Below are 25,334 nucleotides of genomic sequence, written 5' to 3'. Positions count from 1 at the left end.
AGCAAAGCAATCACGAATTTCCAAAATTATGTCATCAGATATAAGTTCAGTTTACTTTTAGTTTTGAAACTTTATCAGAATTAAATAGTTTGACCGAAGTGAGAGAGTAGCATTGACATATATACACTACTAAATGTAAAATAGATAGCTAGTGGGAAGCAGTCGCGTAGCACAGGGAGATCAGCTCAGTGCTTTGTGACCACCTAGAGGGGTGGGATAGGGAGGGTGGGAGGGAGACACAAGAGGGAGGAGATATGGGGATATATGTATACATATAGCTGATTCACTGTGTTATACAGCAGAAACTAAAGCAACATTGTAAAGCAATTATACTCCAATAAAGATGTTAAAAAAATAAAATAAAAAATAAAAGTAAGACTCAAAAAAAGAAAGAAAGAAAGAAATACGATTCTAAGTCTATAAAATCATTTTTAAGAAAACTCTCCTAATTTCTTTCACAAAATCTGAGAAGTTTCTACGGAGAATAAGCCAAATTTCCCATGTTGACATGTGAACATGCTAACCGCAGACACACTTGTGGGTCCCCAGGAATCCCAAGCTGACTGCTTGGTCTCTTATTATGAAAAATGTGCTCATTTAAGTATGAACCAACTAGCTTTCCAGGTAGCAGAAACAATTTTCAGTGGCAAAATTGATATTTATTTTGCTATCTAGAATGCGGCTTTGTTTAAAGACATGATTCTTCCCCACGACAAGAGATAATTAGTTGCAAATAAATCATTCAGTTATGAAGCTCAAAGTGTTGACAGCATTTTGAGGTTCTTCAGTGCCTTAAAGATGTGTTCCTTTTTACAACAGTCATGTCCCATTTATATCCATTTAGGTTCTTAAGTTGGTCATAATCTACTCTGAATAACTCTTTAAGAAAACATCAAGAAGACAATATCCATACCTGAAAAATAAAATCACAAGTAGTTGAATTTATATTAAAAGTGAGGTAGTTAATTAAGAGTGAGGTCAGAATCTAAAAAAAACAAAAATTTCGTTGAGAGAATACCGGAAATGGTTGGGCATTTCCTCTTAAGCTAGAGTAATCAGTTAAGGAAAGGGTTACAATGAGATTGTGCTGGGTTTAGAATGCAGCATCTGAGAAGACCAGGCAAAATTCAAGGCTTCCAGGGAGGGACCATCCTGTATGATGTCACCAGGAAGCAGATTTATAAACAAAGGCAGAGCTTGGCAGGTTGCACTGGATATTTTAAGTCAACTTCTCTGGAAAAATGTGAATTACTCAATAAGCTCTCAGCTGCTCCTGAGATAAATCAACTTTGAAATACCCTGGAGAGTTTTGGGTAATGAATCATGTGTGACCCTCAGTTCACAGAACTGATTAGATTTAAGACAATGGAAGATAACAACATTTTATGAAATAGTTTATTGAATCATTTTGCAAGACTATCACTGTTTGGTAGTTTTTAGAAGACATTAGATCCCTAAGAGGAAAAATAATGCGTTTAAACAAATTAACTTCCAACCAAATAACACCTGCAAAGAAAAGGCCAACACTCTGACATCACTGGAGTATTAAGAAGCACCCAACAGAAAAGTTACTTTCATTTTATGTAAAAGATCGTTGTTAATTTTCATAGACTCTTTTATAAGGAAGAAGAGCATTTTCATGTTTGGTTCAGGCTACCCTGTGTAAAAGCTGCTTGTCCACAACTTCCAAAAAAAGATGAATTTCTGACTGATATTAATGATTCTGTTAAATCTCCATATAAGGCAAAGGCAATTAGAACCAGAAGTTTGTATTTTAAATTCCCAAAGTCAGTTTTGTTCCATTACTACTTTTTTTTTTTTAATTATTATTATTATTATTTTTTGGCTGTGTTGGGTCTTCGTTTCTGTGCGAGGGCTTTCTCTAGTTGTGGCAAGCGGGAGCCACTCTTCATCGCGGTGCGCGGGCCTCTCACTGTCGCGGCCTCTCTTGTTGCGGAGCACAGGCTCAGGACGCGCAGGCTCAGTAGTTGTGGCTCACGGGCCCAGTTGCTCCGCGGCATGTGGGATCCTCCCAGACCAGGGCTCAAACCCATGTCCCTTGCATTGGCAGGCAGATTCTCAACAACTGCACCACCAGGGAAGCCCACTACTTTTTATTTTTCCTAAGAAACTAATGATCCCACAGAAAGCAAGAGGCTTTTATAAACTTGAGACAACTTGAGGGAATGTTGCCAGGAATTTAAATTTCCCATGATTAACAAACACACACTTTTGAAAGAGTATAACTGATTCTCAGTTTGACAGATACTCAACTCAGATTAATTGAAGCATGTTAAGCCTCTCCCCTGTGGGCCATTTCCTTCCTTTTAAGAAAAAAAAAAAAAAAAAAATTTTTAAATTGATTTTGTCCTGGGGATATTCTTTAAGGTCCCAGAAACAGAAATAATTTATTTCTCAATCTCTTGTTTTCTTTTACAATACCATTCACTAGTTAATTCAGTCACTGGCATGATTTCACATATCCAACTCCTTTCCTTCTTTTTAAATTTCTTCCAATCACATCAAGTCTTTTTCTTAAAATCTTCACATTGCCTGTACTGATTTCACTCAAAAAAGTCACCAAACCACAAGATTCAACATGACTCTTGTCAACTAATTGGCACTCGCCACTGGCACTTGCCAGTTACCTCTACAAGGACTAAATCATGTGCTGCTGCAGCTGCTGACTTTCAACACCTCCCTGAAAGGTGTTCAGGGTGGAGAGCTGAAATGAAGTACTCTGTGCTCTGGGAAAAACGGGCAGAACAGGTCTTTAGATAGTTAGATATTTTCAGGAGTCGATTTTATGAGCCCAATTCTTGTATCTCCTCATATCTAGAAAAACACTAAAATCCTTCATGGTGACATCTGTTCCTCATGACCAGCAGTAACCTTCACGAGACCAGCAGAAACCTTCTACAAAAAATATGTGCTTGAAGGGGAGCTTCAAGATGGCGGAAGAGTAAGATGTGGAGATCACTTTCCTCCCCACAAATACATCAGAAACACATCTACATGTGGAACAACTCCTACAGAACACCTACTGAACGCTGGCAAAAGAAATCAGACCTCCAAAAAGGCAAGAAACTCCCCACGTGCCTGGGTAGGGCAAAAGAAAAAAGAAAAAACAGAGACAAAAGAATAGGGGCGGGACCTGCACCAGTGGGAGGGAGCTGTGAAGGAGGAAAGGTTTCCAGACACTAGGAAGCACCTTCGCAGGCGGAGACTGCAGGTGGTGGAGCGGGGAAGCATCGGAGCCACGGAGGAGAGCGCAGCCACAGGGGTGCGGAGGGCAAAGCGGAGAGATTCCCGCACAGAGGATCGGTGCTGACCAGCACTCACCAGCCCGAGAGGCTTGTCTGCTCACCCGCCGGGGCGGGCGGGGGCTGGGAGCTGAGGCTCGGGCTTCGGTCTGATCGCAGGGAGAGGACTGGGGTTGGCGGTGTGAACACAGCCTGAAGGGGTTAGCGCACCACAGCTAGCCAGGAGGGAGTCCGGGAAAAGTCTGGAGCTACCGAACAGGCAAGAGACTTTTTCTTGCCTCTTTGTTTCCTGGTGCGCGAGGAGAGGGGATTCAGAGCGCCGCTTAAAAGAACTCCAGAGATGGGCGCGAGCCGCGGCTATCAGCGCGGACCCCAGAGACGGGCATGAGATGCTAAGGCTGCTGCTGCCGCCACCAAGAAGCCTGTGTGCGAGCACAGGTCACTCTCCACACCTCCCCTCCCGGGAGCCTGTGCAGCCCGCCACTGCCAGGGTCCCGTGAGCCAGGGACAACTTCCCCGGGAGAACGCACGACGCGCCTCAGGCTGCTGCAATGTCACGCCGGCCTCTGCCGCCGCAGGCTCGCCCCGCATCCGTGCCCCTCCCTCCCCCCCGCCCGAGTGAGCCAGAGCCCCTGAAGCAGCTGCTCCTTTAACCCCGTCCTGTCTGAGCGAAGAACAGATGCCCTCAGGTGACCTACACGCAGAGGCGGGTCCAATTCTAAAGCTGAACCCTGGGAGCTGTGCTAACAAAGAAGAGAAAGGGAAATCTCTCCCAGCAGCCTCAGAAGCAGTGGATTAAAGCTCCACAAACAACCTGATGTACCTGCATGTGTGGAATACCTGAACACACAACGAATCATCCCAAATTGAGGAGGTGGACTTTGGGAGCAAGATATATTATTTTTTCCCCTTTTCCTCTTTTTGTGAGTGTGTATGTGTATGCTTCTGTGTGTGATTTTGTCTGTATAGCTTTGCTTTTACCATTTGTCCTAGGGTTCTGTCTGTCCTTTTTTTTTTTCTTTGTTTGTTTTTTTAGTATACTTTTTAGTGCTTGTTATCATTGGTGGATTTGTTTTTTGGTTTGGTTGCTCTCTTCTTTCTTTTTTCTTTTTTTTTTTTACTTACTTAAAAAAAACTTTTTAAATAATTTTTTATTTTAATAACTTTATTTTATTTTATCTTCTTCTTTCTTTTTTTCTTTTTTTTTCTCCCTTTTATTGTGCACCGTGTGGATGACAGGCTCTCAGTGCTCCAGCCAGGCATCAGGGCTGTGCCTCTGAGTGGTAGAGCCAAGTTCAGGACACTGGTCCACAAGAGACCTCTCAGCTCCACATAATATCAAATGGCAAAAATCTCCCAGAGATCTTCATCTCAATGCCAAGACCCAGCTCCACTCAACGACCAGCAAGCTCCAGTGCTGGACACCCTATGCCAAACAACTAGCAAGACAGGAGCACAACCCCACCCATTAGCAGAGAGGCTACCTAAAATCATAATAAGGCCACAGACACCCCAAAACACACCACCACACGTGGACCTGCCCACCAGAAAGACAAGATCCAGCCTCATCCACCAAAACACAGGCACTAGTCCCCTCCACCAGGAAGCCTACACAACCCACTGAACCAACCTTACCCACTGGGGGAAGACACCAAAAACAACAGGAACTACGAACCTGCAGCCTGTGAAAAGGAGACCACAAACACAGTAAGTTAAGCAAAATGAGAAGACAGAGAAACACACAGCAGATGAAGGAGCAAGACAAAAACCCACCAGACCAAACAAATGAAGACGAAATAAGCAGTCTACCTGAAAAAGAATTCAGAATAATGATAGTAAAGATGATCCAAAATCTTGGAAATAGAATGGAGAAAATACAAGAAACGTTTAACAAGGATCTAGAAGAACTAAAGACCAAACAAACAGTGATAAACAACACAATGAATGAAATTAAAAATTCTCTAGAAGGGATCAATAGCAGAATAAGTGAGGCAGAAGAATGGAGAAGTGACCTGGAAGATAAAATAGTGGAAATAACTACTGCAGAGCAGAATAAAGAAAAAAGAATAGAAACGAGTGAGGGCAGTCTCGGAGACCTCTGGGACAACATTAAATGCACCAACATTCGAATTATAGGGGTCCCAGAAGAAGAAGAGAAAAACAAAAGGACTGAGAAAATATTTGAAGAGATTATAGTTGAACACTTCCCTAATATGGGAAAGGAAATCGTTAATCAAGTCTAGGAAGTACAGAGAGTCCCATACAGGATAAATCCAAGGAGAAACATGCCAAGACACATATTAATCAAACTATCAAAAACTAAATACAAAGAAAAAATATTAAAAGCAGCAAGGGAAAAACAACAAATAACACACAAGGGAATCCCCATAACGTTAACAGCTGATCTTTCAGCAGAAACTCTCCAAGCTCCAAGGGAGTGCCAGGACATATTTAAAGTGATGAAGGGGAAAAAGCTAATACCAAGATTACTCTACCCAGCAAGGATCTCATTCACATTTGACAGAGAACTTAAAAACTTTACAGACAAGCAAAAGATAAGAGAATTCAGAACCATCAAACCAGCTTTACAGCAAATGCTAAAGGAACTTCTCTAGGCAGGAACACAAGAGAAGGAAAACACCTACAATAACAAACCCAAAACAATTAAGAAAATGGTAATAGGAACATACATATTGATAATTACCTTAAATGTAAATGGATTAAATGCTCCAACCAAAAGACATAGACTGGCTGAATGGATACAAAAACAAGACCCATATATATGCTGTCTACAAGAGACCCACTTCACACCTAGGGACACATACAGATTGAAAGTGAGGGGATGGAAAAAGATATTCCATGCAAATGGAAATCAAAAGAAAGCTGGAGTAGCAATTCTCATATCTCACAAAATAGACTTTAAAACAAAGACTATTACAAGAGACAAAGAAGGACACTATATAATGATCAAGGGATCAATCCAAGAAGAAGATATAACAGTTGTAAATATTTATGCACCCAACATAAGAGCACCTCAATACATAAGGCAAATACTAACAGCCATAAAAGGGGAAATCGACAGTAACACAATCATAGTAGGGGACGTTAACACCCCACTTTCACCAAAGGACAGATCATCCAAAATGAAAATAAATAAGGACACACAAGCTTTAAATGATACATTAAACAAGATGGACTTAATTGATATTTATAGGACATTCCATCCATAAACAACAGAATACACTTTCTTCTCAAGTGCTCATGAACATTCTCCAGGATAGATCATACCTTGGGTCACAAATCAAGCCTCAGTAAATTTAAGAAAATTGAAATCATATCAAGTGTCTTTTCCAACCACAATGCTGTAAGAGTAGATATCAATTACAGGAAAAAATCTGTAAAAAATACAAACACATGGAGGCTAAACAATGCACTGCTTAATAACCAAGAGATCACTGAAGAAACCAAAGAGGAAATCAAAAAATACCTAGAAACAAATGACAATGAAAACACAACGACCCAAAACTTATGGGATGTAGCAAAAGCAGTTCTAAGAGGGAAGTTTATAGCAATACAATCCTACCTTAAGAAACAAGGAACATCTCAAATAAACAACCTAACCTTACACCTAAAGCAATTAGAGAAAGAAGAACAAAAAAACCCCAAAGTTGGCAGAAGGAAAGAAATAATAAATATCACATCAGAAATGAATGAAAAAGAAATGAAGAAAACGATAGCAAAGATCAATAAAACTAAAAGCTGGTTCTTTGAGAAGATAACCAAAATCGATAAACCATTCACCAGACTCATCAAGAAAAAGAGGGAGAAGACTCAAATCAATAGAATTAGAAATGAAAAAGGAGAAGTAACAACTGACACTGCAGAAATACAAAGGATCATGAGAGATTACTACAAGTAACTCTATGCCAATAAAATGGATAACCTGGAAGAAATGGACAAATTCTTAGAAATGCACAACCTTCCAAGAGTGAACCAGGAAGAAATAGAAAATATAAACAGACCAATCACAAGCAGTGAAATTGAAACTGTGTTTAAAAATCTTCCAACAAACAAAAGTCCAGGACCAGATGGCTTCACAGGCGATTTGTATCAAATATTTAGAGAAGAGCTAACACCTATCCTTCTCAAGCTCTTCCAAAATATAGCAGAGGGAGGAACACTCCCAAACTCATTGTACGAGGCCACCATCCCCCTGATAACCAAAACCAGACAAAGATGTCACAAAGAAAGAAAACTACAGGCCAGTATCACTGATGAACATAGATGCAAAAATCCTAAACAAAATACTGGCAAACAGAATCTAACAGCACATTAAAAGGATCATACACCATGATTAAGTGGGGTTTATCCCAGGAATGCAAGGATTCTTCAATATAAGCAAATCAATCAGTGTGATACACCATATTAACAAATTGAAGGAGAAAAACCATATGATCATCTCAATAGATGCAGAGAAAGCTTTTGACAAAATTCAACACCCATTTATGATAAAAACCCTCCAGAAAGTAAGCATAGAGGGAACTTACCTCAACATAATAAAGGCCATATATGACAAACCCACAGCCAACATCGTGCTCAATGGTGAAAAACTGAAAACATTTCCACAAAGAACAGGAACAAGACAAGGTTGTCCACTCTCACCACTATTTTTCAAAATCGTTTTGGAAGTTTTAGCCACAGCAATCAGAGAAGATAAAGAAATAAAACGAATCCAAATTGGAAAAGAAGAAGTAAAGCTGTCACTGTTTGCAGATGACATGATACTATACATAGAGAATCCTAAAGATGCTACCAGAAAACTACTAGAGCTAATCAATGAATTTGGTAAAGTAGCAGGGTAGAAAATTAATGCACAGAAATCTCTTGCATTCCTATAAACTAATGATGAAAAATCTGAAAGTGAAATTAAGAAAACACTCCCATTTACCATTGCAACAAAAAGAATAAAATATCTAGGAATAAACCTACCTAAGGAGACAAAAGACCTGTATGCAGAAAATTATAAGACATTGATGAAAGAAATTAAAGATGATACAAATAGATGGAGAGATATACCATGTTCTTGGATTGGAAGACTCAACATTGTGAAAATGTCTATACTACCCAAAGCAATCTACAGATTCAATGCAATCGCTATCAAACTACCAATGGCGTTTTTCACAGAACTAAAACAAAAAATTTCACAATTTGTATGGAAACACAGAAGACCCCGAATAGCCAAAGGAATCTTGAGAAAGAAAAACAGAGCTGGAGGAATCAGGCTGCCTGACTTCAGACTATACTACAAAGCTACAATAATCAAGACAGTATGGTACTGGCACAAAAACAGAAATATAGATCAATAGAACAGGATAGAAAGCCTAGAGATAAACCCATGCACATATGGTCACGTTATCTTTGATAAAGGAAGCAAGAATATACAGTGGAGAAAAGACAGCCTCTTCAATAAGTGGTGCTGGGAAAACTGGACAGCTACATGTAGAAGAATGAAATTAGAACACTCCTTAACACCATACACAAAAATAAACTCAAAATGGATTAAAGACCTAAATGTAAGGCCAGACACTATTAAACTCTTAGAGGAAAACACAGAACACTCCATGACATAAATCACAGCAAGATCCTTTTTGACTCACCTCCTAGAGAAATGGAAATAAAAACAAAAATAAACAAATGGGACCTAATGAAACTTAAAAGCTTTTGCACAGCAAAGTAAACCATAAACAAGACAAAAAGATAGCCCTCAGAATGGGAGAAAATATTTGCAAATGAAGCAACTGACAAGGGATTAATCTGCAAAATTTACAAGCAGCTCATGCAGCTCAATATCAGGAGAACAAACGGCCCAATCCAAAAATGAGCAGAAGACCTGGGTGGACATTTCTCCAAAGAAGATATACAGATTGCCAACAAACACATGAAAGAATGCTCAACATCATTGATCATTAGAGAAGTGCAAATCAAAACTACAATGAGATATCATCTCACACTGGTCAGAATGGCCATCATCAAAAAATCTACAAACAATAAATGCTGAAGAGGGTGTGGAGAAAGGGGATCCCTCTTGCACTGTTGGTGGGAATGTAAATTGATGCAGCCACTGTGGAAAACCGTATGGAGGTTCCTTGAAAATGTAGAAATGGAACTACCATGCAACCCAGCAATCCCACTGCTGGGCATATACCCTGACAAAACCATAATTCGGAAAGAGTCATGTACCACAATGTTCATTGCAGCTCTATTTACAATAGCCAGGACATTGAAACAACCTAAGTGTCCATCGACAGATGAATGGATAAAGAAGATGTGGCACATATATACAATGGAATATTACTCAGCCATAAAAAGAAACGAAATTGAGTTTTTTGTGGTGAGGTGGATGGACCTGGAGTCTGTCATACAGAGTGAAGTAAGTCAGAGAGAGAAAGACAAATACCATATGCTGACACATATATATGGAATGTAAAAAACAAAAAAACCAAAATGGTCATGGGGAACCTAGGGGCAAGACAGGAATAAAGACTCAGACCTACTAGAGGTGGACTTGAGGATACAGGGAGGGGGAAGGGTAAGCTGGGACAGAGTGAGAGAGTGGCATGGACATATATACACTACCAAATGTAAAATAGATAGCTAGTGGGAAGCAGTCGCATAGCACAAGGAGATCAGCTCAGTGCTTTGTGACCACCTAGAGGGGTGGGATATGGAGGGTGGGAGGGAGGGAGACGCAAGAGGGAAGAGATATGGGGATATATGTATATGTATAACTGATTCACTTTGTTATAAAGCAGAAACTAACACATCATTGTAAAGCAATTATACTCCAATAAAGATGTTAAATATATATATAAATATATATATATATATATGTGTGTATGTGTGTCTGTGTGTGTGTGTGTGCTTGATTGCATGTACTCCCCCTTCACCAAAATCACATATATACTGACCTTTCCCCCTACCTCTTTGGAGCAGTTTCTCAGAACTATCTGAGGTGCTGTCTACTGGGCTGCGGTCCTCATTTTGCCCCAAATAAAACTTAACTCTCAGCTCTCACTTTGTGTATTTTTTTTTAAGTCGACACTCTGGAATATATTCGGTTTTCAGAGGTATCAGGATCACGTGGTATAATCAGAAACCTTGGGATGACGCGCAAATACACACAGATACACACATAGCTGTCTGATTAGCAGCTTTTGAAAGTGGAGTATTTCTGTGGAAGCAGAAAGGAAGTTTTCCGATTATTAGAAACATACTAAGTGGGAGCCACCATGCTAGGCATCTGACTTTTATTACCCTATTTAATCCTCACAACACTCTGTGGTATGCCTTATTGCTACCTCACAGATGAGAAATTACTCCAAGAAAGTTGTCACCTATCAAAGGAAGTACCAAGGTAGTGAAAAAGCAGACTGTAAATGCAGTTCTCTTATCTCCAAAGCCCATGTTTTCCCCACTGAATTGCATTGCTACCCCTAGGAAATTGCTTCCTCTAACCAGGTACTTATTCTCAAAGAACTCTGTGAAACAGGCCTTTGGCATGGAAACAGAGCATTAACAAGATGATGAACTGTGTCACCTCTAGCATTTATTATAGATTCTTATGTAAAGTGAACTATAATTTTGTTAAATGCAAAATTGTTTTCAAGAATAGCAGAATATGTATAATATACAGGAAAGTTGTTAATAGAGTAATTCCTAAGGGTTCTCATCACAAGGAGAACATTTTTTCCTTTTTTGCATTCTTTTCTTTTTATTGTATCTATATGAGAAGATGGATGTTAGCTGAACCTATTGTGGTAATCATTTCACAATATATGTAAATCAAACCATCATGCTGTACCTCTTAAGCTTATACAATCATGTATTCCAATTATTTCTCAATAAAACTGGGGGGAAAAAAAGTAGAAAAAAAAAAGAATAGCAGAATATATGCTGAATTATTAGTTCTCTGAGATCACAGAATGAGACAGTCCTTTGACATTTTAGATAAATATGCAGATGAAGACACGGAGGCCCCATGAGGTGAGCAACTTACCCCAGTCACGCAGTTAATAAATGGCAGAACTAGGCTTCAAACCCTGGCCTTCCTGACTCCAAAGAGCCTGGGATCTTTCTAATACACTAATGGTTCACACCTTCAGTGTGTATCAGACTCATTATAGAGCTTGTACAAACTCCAGGCACCCAAGCTTCAACTCAGAATTCAGTCAGAATCTCTAGGGTCAGTACATCTGGGTTTTTTGGGTTTTTTGTCTTTTTAAACAACTTCTCAAGCAACCCTACTGTATGCAAAAATTTGACAACCTAGTACTACACCAGACTGCCTTATGGTCCTATAGAGTGGTCCTCACTAAAGAAGTAAGAACTTCTTAGGTTAATCCTTCATATCTTACGGACGTTAGTAGTGAACTAGCAAAATCCTAACGTTTTGTGAATTTTGTGAATCTTTACAGTAGGTATGATGGTTTTTTGCCTTAATTTACATGCACTTACTTGTATTTAATTGTTCTCAACTTAGATTATATATAGCCTTTCTTAATGTCTTTCTTGTTCAAGAGCTAACTTGCAAAATTCGTTGATTTGCTTTTACTCAGCACTCTAAAATTTCTATGATAAATGTTACAGGCTCTCTTTTTCATTGGGATGCCAAATATTCCATAGAGATTGCACTTTAGTTTAAGGAACCTAACTTTTTTTTTCACAAAATAAAAATACTAAGCAAATTTTGGTGGGTTATTGTGACTAAATAATATAATTATATTTGAAGAGAGGGAATCAGTAAACTGAATAAAGATCAAAGACTCTCATGATTAGAAAGGAATGATTACATTTAATAGTCTTCAGGAGGTAGTGACTCCTAGATGCCTCCCAAGTTAGGTCATGTGGATAACAAATTGACTGTAGAAGTCCAAGTGCAGGGCCTGTACATTGTTTCAAAAGCACTATATAAATGTCATGCCCTCCACTCCTTGCCCAATTCCTGCTTCTAATAAAAATGCAGTCTTAGTCTCTGGCCACAGAAGTCATACCTAAGGAGTTTATTGAATCCAAAAAGTTCTCTTTCTGTCAATATTCTTACTTAGGATTTTCAAAGTTTCTCTCTTGCCTCTGAGCTATAAGTAACTATTGCCATAATAGTCTCTCATGTTTAAAAAATAAATTGAAAGAGAGAGAAATACTTGCCTGTATAATGTCAAATTAATGGAACACTCCTAAACTTTCCAAGAAAAATGTATTGCTTTGTTATCAGTTTGAAATGCTTAGATCACCTCACAGCTGTTATCTTTCAGTGACCACAGAAATGTGTCTTCCTCCTGTCAAGAACATGGTTTCCTAAAATGGAGAAGCAGCAGTCTTGAGTGTTCAAAATTAACAAGTAGTTATTCAACGCTTTACCATCTCAGTCCTATGCCATTAAATAATATATGAGAAGGAAGATGATAAACTCTTAGAATCTAAAATAATTATATTAAGTTCTTTATTGGTGGGCCTGCACTGAAATTTTTGAAATTTTATTTTTTCTTAACTCATTTTTATTCCACGTATTTTTTCTTGCCTTTAATAAATGTCTTATCCAAAAAAAAAAAAAAACTTTCAGAAGGGCTGGTATCTATTGAGGATCCATTTGCATCATTTCATCTGTCATTTAGTCTTGTCATTATTACAAAAGAAAAGGGTCTGCTCTGAGCCTTTCCATGTCCCCCCACACCTTGGCAGTTAATACAGAGGACCCAAGGGAACACTTTGTGTCTTCTTTTAGCAGTAGTTACTTGCTGTCTTTTATCCCACCAATACAAAAGAGCTGGTAACCAATTTCAGGAATCAAGCTCCCATTTATGGTTCTATTACTATTCTTACAGTAATTAATTTCAATTTAACAAGCAAAATTTGAGTCATTTCAATGAACTGGGTGCTGTCAAGCATAAAGAGATATAAGAGAATCAAGGAGTTTACAAGCCAGAGGGTGAAATTTAAGCCCAGAATTTTAAAATGGACATGAATTTTTGGAGTCACTGTTTCTCTAAGTATGGACCTGGACCATCAGACCTATCTGTGGAGATGGTTAAGAAATACAACTCTTGGGTTACATATCAAAACTACTGAGTCAAGATCTCTGAGGGTGGAGTAAGGACATCTTTTTAATTGGTCCCTAGATCTGAGTCAAGATCTCTGAGGGTGGAGTAAGGACATCATTTTTAATTGGTCCCTAGATTTTTCTTATACCAACACAGTTTGAAAACCACTGATGTCTTGTAACTGCCCTGGGCAGTTAAAAAGGGAAATGAGTCATACACAATTGTTCATCAGTTATTTAACAATCCAACTAGAGAAGTTCTCATCTTGGGTTCAGTTAAAATCAACTATGAAACGATGTGAAATGCAAACTCCTGGGCATGCCCCAGTGATTTCTTACTTGGTGATTATGGAATGGGGTCCAGGAATATACATATTTAAGATGCATACTAGTGATTTCTCTTTTATTTATTTATTTATTTATTTATTTATTTATTTATTTATGGCTGAGTTGGGTCTTCTTGCATACTAGTGATTTCAATGCAGTTCACTTGGGGGATAACACTTTGAAAGGCACTGACCTGTTACATAGCAGTTTTCTGTAATCTCTAGCACTCTATTTAGGATGTACCAACATTTAAGGAGTATTATTTTGTTAGAAGCTACAGCTGTATGCTGAGATTCCAGACAAAGCAAGTCATATTACTAGGCCTGGCTAATATAGTAAAATGGGACCCTAATTTAGCACTGTGGTTTGAGTTGATGCAGCCAATTCATTGATTTATTTCAGCTGATTGTAATCAATACCAACTAGATCAGAAAACTTAAACTTCTTTTTAAATTACACTGTGTTCACTCAGATATCCCCTCTCATTTGAAAATATAAATCCATAAATAGGATGTAGATTGGGACATTATTTCCCAAAATAGTAATTATCTCCTAAAATAGTAATGCTGTAAATGTATCTTGGTGCTGTTCAACATTGCACAGGTGGTCTGAAAGTACAATACAGTATAACAATATCCTCTGCCTTTTAAAGTCATAAAAACCAAAGGCAACAGAAAATCTATGTATGGCAGCTTACATCATCTGTGAGCAGCCCCATTGCCAGGAGGGTGGACACACGTCATTTTCCACATCTTGCTCTCAAGCAGCCAGAAGTCATCACAGGCCAAAGTCAGACTCCACAGAACCTTAGAGTTCTTGTGAATAAAATCTATCATGACTCAAAAAAGAGTCTTCTACAAATGCAGTTATTAAAAAGGGGGGTAATTGTACAAATGTTACATAAATTTATCCAAAAATATCCTACCTGTGTTTGTTGTACAATTAACACAAACTACAAAGGAAAACATTTGACTGGGGAAAGCAAATACTAGCATGCTTATGATCCATTATGCCTGGAAAGCTATTAAATGTCTTTCTGAAAGAACCAGAATAACCTTTTTTGAGAATGTCCCTCAGATACTTTTCAATCCCAGATGTCAAAAAAGCATTGAGGATTGACCTAACTTCTGAATTATTTTCAGAATTATAGTAACACTTACTAAAAAGGCCGACCTTATAGTGCAGGAAAATCATAGCTGCAAGACAGAAGTATATTATCTTGCCAGGTCAGTACATGGATTTTATTCCCTTCTCTAGTTGGCTTCATTAAATTTCCATGTTCCTCTGAACATGGTCTTGCCTGATACAAATGAGACATGATTTCTCTGAATACCTGAGATCAACTTCTTATTACCCAACAGAAAAGCCTTGGGTAGCTGTCTCATGGGGAGGAGAAGCCTTCTGCTAAGGATCAAGCAACAGATGAAAACATTCTTTGGGGGTTAAAAGGGAGAAAAGAATTGTTCGTCTCCACTACTATATTACTATTAAAAACGTAGACTAATTTTCTCTGCTCTTAACCTTTCTAAACATTTAACCTTACTTTTCTCATCCTCACTGTTAACATACCATACCAATACTACAATAAAATTTTATTTTATCAAAGTAGGTTGGAGCCAAGATCATTTCATTAAAATTGTTATTTTCTGAGAAAATGGAAAATACAAATTTAATCTGAGAACTTCTGTGTGGAGGGGAAAGTAGAGACTCTGTTTCATCTGAATAATTGTAATAAAAGCTAAAACTGCCAGTGCTCTTTCCTTTTCCCTGTATAAATAAATTAGAACATTAAAAAATCAATTAAAATCTTATAAAAAGTACATGAGCTCATGTAATCCTCTTACTAGACAATAACTGCCATTTATATTAGAATGAGATTATATAAAATTTTTGTTTTACCCATTACAAGTTTTCTTAATTTGTTTTTTTTCTAATTATCTTTGTGCTTCTAAGACATCTTGTTAATCTGGTACAATTAACCAAGTTTTTTTGAACCTGTGCTCATGAGACTTTAAAGGCTGGTGATTTTGCTCGTAATTTGTCAAGGCTGTGTAAAGGCTGGTAATTTTGCACTGAAAACAATATTTCCCAGGCAGAAATGGAAACAATCATCATGTATAAACCTGAAGCTGCCCTGGAAGGGAAGAGAGGATGGCACAGGATATGGATGACTTACTACCCCTCCTTCACTCTGCAGGAAAAGTTCAAAATACACTCCTTACTGGTTATTGGAACTGACTTTTTCTAATTTTATCAAATTAAGAGGAGCAGGAATTATACTAAACTGACCTTGAACTGCATGCAATACAGCAAATGCTTGAGTCATATTATTACAACTAAAACCAGTTTTTGAGAATTATAATGAAACAAGTCAGTGAAAACAAGAACAGTATGATGGTGATGATGATCTTTGATGATTTATATTTATGTTTTAGCTGTTTGAAAAAGTCAAAGAAGTTTGTCCAAATGTGCATGAGAAGATCCGAGCTATTTCTGCAGATCTCAATCAGAATGACTTTGCCATCAGCAAGGAGGACATGCAGGAGCTTCTTTCCTACACAAACATCATCTTCCACTGTGCGGCTACTGTGCGCTTTGATGACCACCTGAGGTACATCCCCATTCCCCTCTCATGACTTGTATTATACATGTGTGTGCACGCGTGTGTGTGTAAGTTTCACTATGATTTCCATTTTATTTTATTTTTTTAATACTTATTTATTTATTTTATTTATTTTATTCTTGGCTGTGTCGGGTCTTAGTTGCAGCTCACGGGCTCTTTGTTACGGTGCGAGGGCTTCTCTCTAGTTGTGGTATATGGGATTTCTCTTCTCTAGTTGTGGCATGCGGGTTTTCTCTCTAGTCGTGGCACGCGGGCTCCAGAGTGCATGGGCTCAGAAGCTGTGGCACACGGGCTTAGTTGCCCAGCAAAAGGTGGGATCTTAGTTCCCAGACTAGGGATAGAACCCATGTCCCCTGAATTGGAAGGCAGATTCTTTACCACTGGACCACCAGGGAAGTTCCTATGATTTCTTTTTTTTTAAAAAAAGAGATATTCTCAATAAAAAAAAAAATACAAAGGAGTAAAACTTCTCCAAAATCTTACCATCCAGAGTTAACCATTTAATATTGTGAAGACCATCCATTTCAGCATCTTTTTTTTTTTTAATATATTTATTTATTTATTTTTGGCTGTGTTGGGTCTTTGTTGCTGCGCACAGGCTTTCTCTAGTTGCGGCAAGCAGGGGCTACTCTTTGTTGCGACGAGCGGGCTTCTCATTGTGGTGGCTTCTCTCGTTGCGGAGCATGGGCTCTAGGTGCGCGGGCTTCAGGAGTTGTGGCTTGCAGGCTTTAGAGCGCAGGCTCAGTAGTTGTGGCTCACGGGCTTAGTTGCTCCGTGGCATGTGGGATCTTTCTGGACCAGGGATCAAACCCTTGTCCCCTGCATGGCAGGCAGATTCTTAACCACTGCACCACCAGGGAAGTCCCTCAGCTTTTCTTTATGCATCCATAATAGAATAGATTTATGTTCAATTTCACCAAAAAAATGGCATCACATTGAGAATAATGTTTTTTGCAACCTGTTCAATTTTATTTTTAGATATCTTTCATTGTCAATTGATATTCTATTATAACTTGTAACGACTACATGACATTCCATTGTACATGTATATAATATACTCAACCAGTTCTGTATTGGTGGATGTTTTTTAGAGTGTTCTAGCTTTTCACTATTACAAACAGCTCTGCAGTGAACATCTGTGTCGAATACATTTTTTAACCTTTGGGTAAATTCCCAGAAGTAGAATTGTTAGACACATAGTAGATGTGTCCAGGTTATGAACAGTTTATATTTTGACATATAATGCTAAGTTGCTTTCCAAAAAGGTGGTATTAATTTACGCTGTTCTTGTGCATATGAATGCTCATTTCTAACACCCACAACAGTACCATATTATAATTCTTTAATTCTTTTTATCATTGTCAATATTATAATGCAAATAGCATTGCATATTTTGATTTCTGTTTCTTTGATAATCAGAAAGGTTGAAGATGTTTACATGCGGATTGGCATTTTATTCTTTTGTGAAATGCCTGTTTATGTTCTTCACCTATTTTTCTCTTGAAACATTTTTTTCTTGTCAGTTTTAGGACTTCTTGGAAGATTTAGCATGTTAACTCTTTGTCTTTTATAAGGCTCAAAATATTTTAACAGTTTATCATTTGTCCTCAGCTCTATTTTATTATTTACACAGTTTTTCATAATTTCTTCCAGTATTTTTATTGTTTTATTTTTACACTTAAATCTTTGACCTATTTAAAATTTATTTAGTTATAAAGAATAATAGTCAGGAAAATTCCATAAAAAGAAGAGTGATGTAGGTGTGAATGTACAATATTTTTTTATTACCAAAAGATGGGTTTTTTTAAAACATTTATTAAATGATTTCTTTTCACTTTTTGTTTGAAAGGAAACTCTCATAGTATATTAAATTCCTATTTCTGAACTCTTATTCCATTAATTAGGCTTTCTCTTCCAGTACCACAGTATTTTAATGACTATGATTCTTATTTTATTAAGCAACTATACACACATTTTTCTCTTTTTATAGAATTTTCCTGACTATTCTCACCTCTTGATTAAACTTAGAATAAATTTGCCAAGTTTTTTCAAGGGCTGGGAGTTTGATTGAGATTACCTTGAATATGCAGATTGTTTTAGAAAAACAACATATTTAAAACATTGACTCTTCCTATCCAAGAACAATATATGTCTCCGTTTATTCAGTTTTTCTGTTATGACCCTTAATGAAGTTTTATCATTTTCTTCATATAGAGCCTATTCATTTATTATTAATTTGATATATGTTTTAAATGTTCATTTTTGAATATGTGCCGTTCTTCCATTATAGTCTCTAATTTTTGTTTCTATATAGGAAAACTAGTGATTTTTTTATATAACTTTTATAAGTGGACACCTTACTGAATTATGTTATTGTTCATTCCAGTTTTTTCAGCTGCTTGTTTGTTTTCCAGATATACAATTATATAATCTGATAGTCATTTCTGGATTGCCTTTGCAGTGTTTGTACTTATTAATTAATTTTATTTTCCTCTCTAATTATAAGGCCAGAGCTTCAGAGCAGTGTTAAGCAGTACTGATTGTTGGCATTCTTGGCCCAACTTTAAAATCAGTGCTCCTTACTTTTCACCATTAAGCATGACACAGGCTAGCAAATTAAAATATACATTTTTAAATCATTTTCTTCCTCTTTTAGTGAATTTATAAAAATTGAATTGGAAATGGATATTGAATGTCATTTTTAAACTTTTCAAAAAATATATATATATATATACACATGATCATTTATTTTTTTCTCTTTTTGAGTTAGATTAATAGGTTTCCTGATTTTGTATGAAACATGTATTTCTAGAAAGAACTATTTCATTGTCATCACATGTTTATATAGCTTTGTATTCTATTAGGTAAAATTTAGGATTTTGACATCAATTTTTTTTATTGAAGTAAAGTTGATTTACAATGTTGTGCTAATTTTTGCTGTACAGCAAAGTGATTCAGTTATACATATATATACGTTCTTTTTTATATTCTTTTCCATTATGGTTTATCACAAGATATTGAATATAGTTCCCTGTGCTCTACAGTAGGACCTTGTTGTTTATCCATCCTGTATATAATAGTTTGCATCTGCTAATCGCAGACTCCCAATCTGTCCCTCCCCCACCCCCCTCCCCCTTGGCAACCACATCTGTTCTCTATTGACATCATTATTTATGTCTGACCTGTACCTTTGCAATAGAAACATATTTCTCACTCCATAGTCACTGTTGCTCTCCTCCAATTTATTTGAATTTTCTAATTTAAGTTAGATGCCTAATTTATGTTTTTTATTCTTTTAATGACTGCTTAAGAAGCCCCTTTATAAATCCAGAGGATTGCCATTTTTTTCCTTCTGGTTGATTTAGAACCACGTGACCTCTAAATGCAACATGCACCATGGGATTTATGTGCACAGAAAACATCATCAACATATTACACATTCCAAGTATCACATAACTTTGTGGCCATGACCTGTACTTTTCTTCCTGGTCCTTTGATGCAGCCACAAAAATCAGATGGATATGCCAGTTATTGGAGTGGGTGCAGTTCCAGCAAAACGGGATGTGAATTGCCTCACTGCATTTCCTTCTGTCTAATCTTCTCCAGACATGCCGTGCAGCTTAACGTCACTGCCACCCAGCAGCTCTTGCTCATGGCCAGTCAGATGCCAAACTTGGAAGCCTTCATACACATCTCTACTGCCTTTTCAAATTGTAACCTGAAGCACATTGATGAAGTCATCTATCCATGCCCTGTGGAGCCAAAAAAAATCATCGACTCCATGGAGTAAGTTGGGTTAAATGAGGGGGTGAAGGGTGGGCAGACTGTTGTTCTCTTTGGCTCTTTGTAGTCGTTCATTTATAAGGTAACAAAGTGAGACACTCTTGGAGCAAAATGCTTCGAAAAGGTGCCAGCTTTAACTCCCTGTCCTTGCTATTCCCTCCATCCCCGGTGGAGAATATAGTGCTTGGTGATGGAATGGGGATAGGGGTAGAAAAGTCCTACAGAAAAGTTGTATTGAGTAGTTTAGGATTGCATGAAGTACTTGAGAGTACTTTTCATGGAAGTGGTTTCTCAATTCTCAGTGAACTCAGCATTGTTACTAGATAAGGGAAGTATCATACATAGTATAAACGTTCAGAAGAAAGGTTTTGGCATCAGACTGGCAAAGGTACTGCAACTTACTAGCTGTGTGACCTTGAGCAAGTTCTTTGGCCTCTCTGAGCCTTAGTTCCTTCATTTGTAAAATGGGGCTAATAATATTCCCTGTCTTTACAGTTGTGATGATAAAGTGAGTTATATAAAGCAATTATTGCAGTGCTAGGGAGTGTTTAATAGCAGTTAATCAAAAGGTTAATAAAGAAGAACTAATCGAGAAGAGAAATTTCTTCCAAATCTGGCAGAAAGTGTTGGTCTCTTGCTCTATTCAGCTGAGAGGCACTTTTCTTACTGTACTGTTATGCATGAGAGACAGAGGTCTAGCTTTTTCCTCTTTTTGCCAACTAACAGGAACCACTTTCTTCTTAGGACATGGCCCTTGTCTCAGAATAAGTATGCTTTTCATTCTGCCTCTTCATTCTTCTGTTCCATTTACCAAGTTTACGTTTTTTGTTTGTTTTTTAAAAAGACTCTGCATAAAAAGTATTATAACAGAGAAAAATAGACCGTTTCCTGGTGAATTTGTCATATTTTAATTTCTTATAATACTGTATCTTCTATTTAAGATATACTCTTTAAAATGAAGCTTTAGCTAAATCAAGAGTTTATTCCCTTCAGGGCAAACATTTTTATCTCATACAGCTCTGATAATATATATTTTTACCTGTCATTTAAAAATATCCAGGACAAAGAAAAATGAAAGTCATCTAAAGCAGCCGGAGGTTGCTTAAGTTGCTAATAAATGATGATTTGCTTAATTGGTGCAGAGGAACTTTTCAGAGTCCAAAGTTTGTCAGGATAGTTGGAGAAAAGACACTGATGCCAAAGTCAGTGCAGGAAAGTCGATGTCTAAAGCCTTGGCATGTTTTCAGGATGGAACTGATTTGTTTGTCATTTACCCACCCCCTTACAGCATTGTCTCTGGGTAAATGTGGTGTTTATGGATGTAATAAGCCAAGGAAAGGAGCACGATCCCCTTCAATTCCCGACCCTGCCACTGAGATTCCAGAGGCTCACTCCACTGTTAACCCCCTAACCCCTGACAGACCTTAGCACGATTTGAGGAGGGATCTCTGAGAGGTCACCAGAGAAAAGAGCTAGGAAATGGAGATTCAGTCCACCCAGAGATTCCATACCACTTCCTCCCTCCCAAACTGTGTCCAGATGCTCAAAAACCCCAGATTTCAAAGAATAAGCTCACCTCCCAGAGGAGGAGTTGATTTATAGTCAGGCATTTGGCACTTCCCATACTCCCCACTATATGTCAACTGGTAACGGCAGGTAATGACTACATGATTGATGATCAAACTGTAATTGACATGGGTACAAAATTTATGTCTGTCTGTCTTGTACTGCTCTCAGAGGAGAACAATTATTTTTAAACATATATATATATAGCCAAATAGAACTAGGAATAAAATTATATTTTATCTCAACAGAATTCATTTTGAATGCAATTAAGGAAATAAAGGTGTTTTTTTTTAACCAGGGAGAACATCATTACTACAATTTATTTGTTCAGAATTTTATACTAAGGACCATCTGTCCAGCCCATCCCTCTCCGCCCTCCCCTTACATTTGTGCTGCAGTCACACGGAAGTACTCACCCCTCTCTCTCTTACCTCTCTGCCTTTGCTTAGGTGGTTCTGTTTCTAGAGACTACTTCCACCTCTGCTTCCCCTGGTGAGTTCCTATCCAGACATCAAAGCTCTCCCCTCGGAGCCCACTGGCTCAGGTGGCCGTTCCTGGTGCCCCCAGAGTGCTCATCTTCTTCAGTGTGCTTAGCACAGGTCATTCTAAATGTCTGGTTATTCGTCTGTATTCGTGGACAATGAACTTCTCAAAGGAGGAGAGTATCTCTTGCTCCTTCTTGCTCTCCAGGGCCAGCACATAGTAGGATCTCAAATATTTGCTGAATGAATGAACACTTTTTGATGGAACTGGATGATTGTTGTTCATACCACTCCAGCTGGTATTTTTTGTTCTTGTTTCTTTGTTTGTTTAGGCAAAGCAAGAATAGATGACAGAATTCCATAGCAAGCTGATATTTGGGGATGTGAAGTCTTGTGTATAAAATACCTATATGCCCACATCTTAGCCCTGTTTCGGATTGCACTTTTTTTCTTCTTAAACTTTGAATAAAACCTGTGTGTTAAGTTTGGAATAATGCTTTGAATAAATCCCAGCAGCCCATCACCAACTAGACCATTGTTCACGACTGTTTCAACAATTCCTATATCAGATGGAATTTTCTGAATAACAAATAGCATTAAATTTTAGAATGACAAATAGCATTAAAGTTATTCCTAATAAACATTAGTGCACCTAAATCCAGGTTTGGTTGCTGTGTTTTAAGAAAATATTTTTCTCTGATTTCATCTCTATTTTGTAATTGTAGTAACTGTAGTTAAAATAAAATTAGTTTCCAAGAATTTTAGGTTTCTATTTCCCTTGGAAATTTTTATTAACAGTAACCCCATGGGGTTCTGTCATTGTTCTTAGTACTGCAGTGGTCCTCATTTTTTTAAAGGAACCAGGAGTTAGACAACAAGAAAATGATCAATTTCCCACTGCCCTCACTTTCTGTTGTCTTTCAATTCCTAGATGCTTTAATCCAGTCAAAGTTCCTGATAGATTTGTACCTATTAAAAATCATACTTTAAGCTACTTGGCCACCAGAAGACACAGCTGATCTGCCAGGTGAAACATAAAAGTTGTTTCTTGATCAAACACTAATTGCAGTCAGCCATGGCAGATGTGCTGCAGGTAGAGTGTGTGAGAAGCAGGGGAATTGAGGTCACAGCAGCCTCGGTAATGGCCCTTTGGGAAATACAAAAAGAGGTCAAATGTTGGAAAGTAGTTTTGCCTTCGTGCTGAAGAGCACATTGTTAACACTAAGAATGCTTATCTATTCCAGGGGAAAGGAAGAAGCTGGTTTAACATTTGTGCTTTTACTGTCAGGATTGTACAGCGTTAAGATGGCATCTAAGCAGCTGACAAAAAAACTGTCATTTCTGTGTACCAGGCTTTAATGCGAATCAGAGCAGGGTTAAATTGTTTCTTAAACAAACTGAATAATGTTCATGTTGTCAGGTCATTGGAGCCAGAATAGGTGCTCAGTTAAAGTCTATAGGGTAATACAGAGGCCAAGTCACCACAAGCATTAGGCTCAGATATACCCTTCTCCCCAATAAAAGGTTCAAATTTACTTTGAAGCCTGTTAAATTTATTCTGAAGCCAACTCTGCCAAATTGAAGTTGGTCAACCTTTAACCTTTCAGCTTCCCAGCACTTTTCACCACTGCCGCCGGACATTAACTTCCAATTTTTCTTCATTCTCTGCAAAGACATCCCCTCTCTTACTTGCCCACAGTCTCCCTACAACCCCACCTCCTTCTGAGTTCGCCCATTCTGTCCTATCATTATCCATCTCAGCTTCCCAAACCTTTGCCAGCACATAAATTGGCCAATCAAGACTGTCTTGTGGGAGGACACACATTTACTGAATAAGGTAGCTCGTTCCTGGGGGCAGAAAGGTGATTGGACACAGAGATAAAAAACATAAAAAACATAATCCCTCCTGGACTCATTGTAAAGTGAGGAAACAGACACATACATGGGTGAGAACATACGGCATGATAATCAAGGGAAGAACATAATCCAGATGAGAGAAAAGAGAGCAAAGGCTACCATGAAGCAGTGTGTCCAGTATTTACTCCCAGACACCTTTTCCGATATACCTCTAGGTATATCTAGTTTGCCCTGCTCACTGCATAAGAAAATTAGGAGGAAAAATACATATTACTCTTGCTATTTCATTCAGTAAATATGTAAATTATGAAATTAATGATATTAGGAGGTTGAATAAATAAGTTTCAAACCAAAAAAGTAATATTTAGAGGAAATTGTGTGTGCGTGTATGTGTGTGTGTGTGACACACACAGCCTTCTGAAGTCTTCAATAACTTTTTGCTTCTTTTGAAGCTATTTAAGTACAAGTTTAGTATTTGGAACCCATGGGTTCAGACATCTTGAGTACACTGAAGGGCATTGGCTTTAATTTCAGAAATGTTCTTTGGATTATATGCTGTCTTTTTTCCATGCTAATTTATTCGCTATTTTAAAAACTGATCAAGAACAAACAACAGCAGCAGCAACTCAAACTTTGGTAAAGAAGAGCATGAACTGATTTTAGGTCCTGAAAAGGACATCACTTAACCAATGGCTGTGCATATTTGTTACATTAATCTCCTCTTCAAACTTGGGAAATGGCTGGATGAGATATGGTCTGTTTGGCTGTATTAGAAAAGATATTGTAAAACCAACTGTTACCTTTGTAGATATTTCCTTCTTGGTTGTTTTACTAAAAATAAGAATGTCTTAGATTTGTGGGCTCATTTTGTTTTATCAAATAGCTGTAAGTGTAGTTGTAAATATTCCTGTTTGTCCTCATATAACCTGAAAATTTAGAACAGACATAATTATTGCCATTTTTTCATAAGTGAAAGTGGAGGAAACGAGAAGGTGATACAGTAGAATATGGGGGAGCTACAAATAGTAGAGGCAGACCATCTACAGAACACTACAACTTCTTTTGCTTTGTGTTCTTAGAAACCTACGAAACCAATATTTTCTAAGATCAGCTAACTCGCCAAACTTGGGGAAGCCTCCAGGTGTTACCCTTTCCATACACACCAACAGCAATAACAGCACATGGTACCAGCCATGTGACATACAACTAGCATTGCTGGCTTCTGATGTTTTCTTAAAATTGTTTTTTTTTACAGCCTTAATAAAGTTAGGCTGTATTTCTTCTGACTCAGTTTTTGTAACCTGTATGTTTTTGCAGATGAAAAAAAAAAATGGTCT

At 37.7% G+C, this 25,334-nt stretch overlaps 1 protein-coding gene across 2 annotated transcripts in view; it reads left to right on the top strand.

Annotated features, from left to right (window-relative positions):
- The window catches only part of FAR2 (fatty acyl-CoA reductase 2), a 171,187-nt gene that overhangs the window by 128,102 nt on the left and 17,751 nt on the right, over positions 1-25,334 (top strand). For both annotated transcript variants that reach the window (XM_061204722.1, XM_061204723.1), the window contains exons 3-4: positions 16,122-16,297; positions 19,916-20,095. In XM_061204722.1, coding sequence (XP_061060705.1) covers positions 16,122-16,297; positions 19,916-20,095 — 356 coding nt within the window. The remainder of the gene's footprint in view (positions 1-16,121; positions 16,298-19,915; positions 20,096-25,334) is intronic.

The sequence above is a fragment of the Eubalaena glacialis genome, chromosome 11 (assembly GCF_028564815.1).
Source record: "Eubalaena glacialis isolate mEubGla1 chromosome 11, mEubGla1.1.hap2.+ XY, whole genome shotgun sequence".
Lineage (NCBI taxonomy): Eukaryota > Metazoa > Chordata > Mammalia > Artiodactyla > Balaenidae > Eubalaena > Eubalaena glacialis.
This window is presented reverse-complemented; position numbering and strand designations above follow the sequence as displayed.